Raw genomic sequence first — 4,646 nt, 5'->3', positions numbered from 1 at the left:
CCTTCTGGGCTCTAGTCGTCTTTACGTGTGTGTGTGTGTGTGTGAGAGTCTTAAATTTTTCTATCACTACTAAGGAAAGTGCAGCTGTTCTTAATGTTGAACTGATCTCTGAATTTCTGACTGTTTCTAAATGACGCCAGTGACTTTGCTGTACTAGGACACCTCCCTTGTAAACTATTTTAAACGACTTGTATAGTTTTCAGGTGATTTAAACAAATGCATGATGTACTTCTAGATTTGAAAAACAAGAGTTTGATTTGAATTACGTTATTTAATGTCTGCTGTTATTGTTCTACTTACATGTGAAATCACTTTTCTTTGTTAATTGTTAACTGTGTTTTTAAAGCGCAAACATGCCGTTTGTCCTTTCTCGGGCGCCATCGAAGACGTCATCAAGCCGCGACTGCTCACATGTCTGGTTGGATCGGGTCTTTCAGGTTTAACCTGCTTTATTCGGCTTTAACGGGTAAAGACTCCAAACAACGTTTTATGTGACGAGAAGTGTTTTGCTTCCAGGTTTAATTAGCGTGAGAAGAGAAATAATTGTGTCGATTTTATTTCAACTTTATGTTGATGTTGAAATAATTACTGTTTTATCTTAAGACTACATGATCATTTTATGCATCCGAGCTTAAAGAAGACCCTAATCAAAAGACGTGATTAGAGAAAGTTTAATGCTGAATATTAGTAAAAGACACAAAAGTAATTCCCTGTCATGATTTCCTTTTTTTAGATCAAAGTCATTTCAAGTGCAACAACTGAAATGTCATCACTTTTCAGGGCTTTATTAGTGTTAAAGCGTGACACTCGAAGCTTTTCCCTGCACTAGAGGAGGTTTACTCTGCAGCCAGGACCCAGCGGGCTCAAACATCGCCCCCGTGTGTCAGTCATGAGCGACAGTGATGGCGATGATGTCCCCCGGCTGTCGGCCCACTCTCTGGCCGCCCTGCAGGAGTTCTACGCTGAGACCAGCGTCGCCACCGCCAAGGATCAGTTTGCTGTCGCAACAGTGGAGGAGGACTGGGTGAGATTCACGCACATGCTTCAGTCTGGGTTCTGTTCGTTTGGGTTTCAGCAGAAAAGCAAAAAGATGTGATTTTCTTCCACAGCGGATGAGCCAGTTCTGGTACAATGACGAGACGGCGGCTCGGCTTGCAGAGGAGGTGATACGTGAAGCTGGGGAGGGAGGCAGGTGAGCACGCACCCGCGCGTGAACCTTGGATAAAACCCAAGTTAATTTAAGGACGAACTCTATCTTTATTCTCTATGTCCTTAAGGACGCTGAACGTGGCTTCCGAGCCGGAATTTAAGGGGGAAATTAATTGTTTCTCCACCGATTGTCCGTTTTTCTACTTCTTGTTGATGTGAAATGACTTGGCGCATTTGGGATAACACGTTAACACCCAACATTATATTTGGGAAACGCTTATTGTGTCTGAGGAAACAAAAGGAACATTATTGTCTGACGTGTTCCGAATACACCCCATGTCGGTCCATATCCCAAATCTGCACCAGGTTATCCCAGAGAGGCTAAACATTCAATTAAACACAGTTTCAGATTTGTTAAACCTATATTCTATTTGTGAAAATGCAAAAAAACAAGAAAAGAGACACATTTCACTGGCATTCTTGGCCTGTCCTGATGTCCTCAGCGAATGTCAGTGAGTCATGAGATAAAACACATACCGGTGTTTGGACTTTACTAGATACATTTAAGTTGTTATTGATGATGAAACGATCATAGATGAACCACGGATCCATTTTTCCACTCCGGGGTACTTATCGACCGTGTTTGGGTCTCAGCCTCTTCTCTCCAGTTTAAGGAGTTGTGCAATATCCAAAGGCGCCACAAGGGGGCGGTGTGTAGGCGCGTTAAAGGTCGCCTCGGGATGAAGCTGCAGGTGACCATCAACCATGTGTTTACAAACTACAACTGGTGATTTCCTTCTACAAACGATGATTTGACGAGAGTGACAGAAGTTACCGATTTGTTTAATAATGATCTGTTCTTCCCGGTTCGTCGAGCGGAAATGGAGGTTAACGAGATTGCCCGTCTTTTCAGTTATTCCTTTCGCTTCCAGGATAGCGTGCGTGTGCGCGCCCAGCGTCTACCAGAAGCTGAAGCAGGGTGTGGTGGAGGGCTGGGACCGTGTGTCTGCCGTGGTGCTGGAGTTCGACCGCCGCTTCGCCACCTACGGTGACGACTTCATATTCTACGACTACAACGAGCCGCTGTCGCTCGGGGGCAGCGTGGCCCCCCAGAGTTTCGACGTGGTCCTCGCCGACCCTCCATATCTTTCCAAAGAGTGTTTGGAAAAAGTGGCCAAAACCATCAAATACCTGAGCAAAGGCAAAGTGCTGCTGTGCACAGGTGTGTTGAACCCAATTCCAGAACGGAGCGAAGTTGAGCTGATATTTTTATCACCTCGTCACCTCTCGGGCACTTTAACCACAGTCGGAAATCTTTTTAAAAAAAAGTGTTTCTTCTTCAAGTAACTGATGTTTTGTGTGTCTGATCCACAGGAGCCATCATGGAGAACGTTGCCGAAGAACTCCTGGGTGTAAAAAAGTGCAGCTTTTTGCCAGAACACAAGAGAAACTTGTCCAACGAGTTCCGTTGTTTTGTCAACTATCCGTCCCAACTGTTGTCCTGCTGAGACGTGAGAGACCAAACAAAGCCGGAGGAGACGTGTCAAGACTCAAGGATGGAGACGCTGATATTTCTCACAGTTGTTTCTTAGAATGTATTCACTAACTGGTGAACCATTTTGTTCTGTAGATTTAGTTTATCAAGTATTTGCATTACAATTTATTTAATGAATGTCCTCCCCCCCTGGAGATGAATGTCCAGTAATATCATTTTTCTTTTCGGTAAGAACCTTAATTTGAATTTGTTTTATTTTTCCTGAGAGGAATTTGCTTTAAACATTTAAAACACAAGTAAGATTGAAGCAGGCATATTTATTGTCTCTGACAGCAGGAAACCTTTAATCATAGAAGAAATAGAAACAAGCAAATATTGTCATTTTACTGTAGTTTAGCTTTTGAACGTGCCAACGCAGCTGTTCCAAGTTGTGAATAAACCCAGTTCCGCTATCTCACCAGCAGGTGGCAGTATCGGCTATCTAGCGTTTATTTGGGGATGTTTCTAAGGCAACCGTGCAGAGAGTTTCTCGGATTAGATGTATTTCTGTAAATCTTAACTGCATTTGTAGGTACAAAAACAGGCAAGTTTTATGCGTTTGGGTTGTAAATGTTGGCCATAATCCAGCTTTTCGCGGCTGTGATCGACGGCTTATTTAGACTTCCCGAGGTTTTTATTCCACATAAGAAAATCCCATCAGCGCGCTTCAAACCTTCACCCTGGGCTTTGGCTCCGCTCTTCCCCGGCTCTGGGTGCGGGTCCTGCCGTCCCGCTTCCTCTCCAGCCGCGGCACACAGGTGCACCCCACGGCGATGGACACGTAGATCTCCGTGTAGGAGTGGCGGCCGCCGACGCAGGAGCCGGTCCTCTTCAGGATGACGGACGGGGCGTAGACCGGAGTGCTGCGGAGCAGGTCGCTCTCCTCCCTCTGAGGTCCGACCAGACAGCCCTTACAAAGGCAGTAGGCCTCGGGGATGTAGCGCGGAAACCGGGTCGGCTCATAATTCAGCCTGAAACAGTCAGATACCTCAACACCCGTTTAGAATTAAACTCTAGGTAGTGGTTTTGCTACCGTGGTTACCGTAGATATGGCCGCCCTCACCTGTAGGCCCAGGGGGAGATGCTCAGCAGGTTGACCGGGAGGCGGCTCTTCCGGTCGCCCGGGGTCCGGCCGGTGGTCGGGCAGGTCAGGTTGAGTTTGTCGTGGGGCTCCAGCTGCAGAGCGTGATGGAAGGCGCTCATCACGCCCACAGAGAGGCGTCCGAACATCTGCTCCAGGACCTCATCCGGCAGGTCCTGGCATGCCCGGGCCCTGGTGGCCTTCTTTCGCACCCGTCCTGCTCCGACCGGCCAGACGAGAAGCAGCAGGAGGAGAAAGACGCCGCAGCGACGCGGCATCATTACGCGCGGCGTCGCCGTGCCAAAGTGAAAACAACAACAAAAAAAACCCTCTTCTCTGTTTTTTTAAAAACAACTCAAAATCCTCTGTTGTAAACTGTTGTTTCTTCTGCTAAAGTCCAATGAAAAGTTGGAAGCGATGGAGTCTCGGCAACAGACACGCAGTCCACAGTCCTGGCTCGGAATCCGAGGCGGGGGCGCGCCGCCAGGGAGACTGTCGAAACATTCCGACTCAACACTTTTACAGCCTCCCGACGAGAAACAACCGACACGGGCTTAACAAACCACCGACGAACCAGCTGTTAATCAGACAGTCGGAGCTGCGCGTCTGTGACCGCGCTCCTCCCGCTGTGCTCCGGCGACGTGTGCGTAAAACCCGCCCGGGCTCCTCCGCGCAGGAACTGTGAGCCGCCACCGAAGCAGCCAGATAAAGTCTCCCGGCAACAGAAGAGGCCCGCGTTGGTGCGTGCAGCTCCTGACAGATGTTGGCTCCGCCGCTGGATCCTGTCTTTAGACTGCACCTCGGTTCTGGCCATCCTCTGGGGTCTGATCGGGTTTCTGCTGAACGCGTCCTGGGTGGATTGTGTGGGTGTGCAGGCCTAAT

The 4,646-nt window shown here is 48.2% G+C and overlaps 2 protein-coding genes across 5 annotated transcripts; one reads left to right on the top strand and one right to left on the bottom strand.

The window, feature by feature from the left end:
- Window positions 1–378: 378 nt before the first annotated feature.
- eef1akmt1 (EEF1A lysine methyltransferase 1) lies at window positions 379–2,940 on the top strand. 4 transcript variants are annotated; one of them, XM_057039359.1, is made up of 5 exons: window positions 379–466; window positions 734–1,024; window positions 1,110–1,192; window positions 2,082–2,371; window positions 2,524–2,940. In XM_057039359.1, the coding sequence occupies exons 2-5, from the start codon at window positions 890–892 to the stop codon at window positions 2,655–2,657; spliced, it is 642 nt and encodes a 213-aa protein (XP_056895339.1). In that variant the 5' UTR covers window positions 379–466; window positions 734–889; the 3' UTR covers window positions 2,658–2,940. The 4 variants fall into 4 exon arrangements, with proteins under 4 accessions (XP_056895339.1, XP_056895332.1, XP_056895349.1 ...); XM_057039352.1 differs by having other exon boundaries at window positions 382–466; window positions 781–1,024; XM_057039369.1 differs by having other exon boundaries at window positions 405–527; window positions 781–1,024.
- A 1-nt stretch (window position 2,941) lies between these two features.
- On the bottom strand, window positions 2,942–4,518 carry il17d (interleukin 17d). The gene is made up of 2 exons (XM_057039394.1): window positions 3,747–4,518; window positions 2,942–3,654 (listed from the first exon to the last, which is right to left on the bottom strand). Exons 1-2 carry the CDS (start codon window positions 4,043–4,045, stop codon window positions 3,351–3,353), a joined length of 603 nt encoding a protein of 200 aa, XP_056895374.1. The 5' UTR covers window positions 4,046–4,518; the 3' UTR covers window positions 2,942–3,350.
- Between the last annotated feature and the right edge of the window lie 128 nt (window positions 4,519–4,646).

The sequence above is a fragment of the Takifugu flavidus genome, chromosome 1, assembly GCF_003711565.1.
Source record: "Takifugu flavidus isolate HTHZ2018 chromosome 1, ASM371156v2, whole genome shotgun sequence".
Classification (NCBI taxonomy): Eukaryota; Metazoa; Chordata; class Actinopteri; order Tetraodontiformes; family Tetraodontidae; genus Takifugu; species Takifugu flavidus.
Note: the sequence above shows the minus strand (reverse complement) of the source record. Positions and strands in the feature narration are given on the sequence as shown.

What these genes read in the sequence shown, in the direction of transcription:
- il17d (XM_057039394.1), bottom strand. Translation starts at nt 4,045, where the DNA reads ATGATGCCGCGTCGCTGCGGCGTCTTTCTCCTCCTGCTGCTTCTCGTC. An exon ending in ATCTCCCCCTGGGCCTACAG is followed by an intron (nt 3,655 to 3,746) that starts GTGAGGGCGGCC and finishes TGACTGTTTCAG; the next exon opens with GCTGAATTATGAGCCGACCC.
- eef1akmt1 (XM_057039359.1), top strand. Translation starts at nt 890, where the DNA reads ATGAGCGACAGTGATGGCGATGATGTCCCCCGGCTGTCGGCCCACTCT. An exon ending in GAAGCTGGGGAGGGAGGCAG is followed by an intron (nt 1,193 to 2,081) that starts GTGAGCACGCAC and finishes TTTCGCTTCCAG; the next exon opens with GATAGCGTGCGTGTGCGCGC. An exon ending in CAAAGTGCTGCTGTGCACAG is followed by an intron (nt 2,372 to 2,523) that starts GTGTGTTGAACC and finishes TCTGATCCACAG; the next exon opens with GAGCCATCATGGAGAACGTT.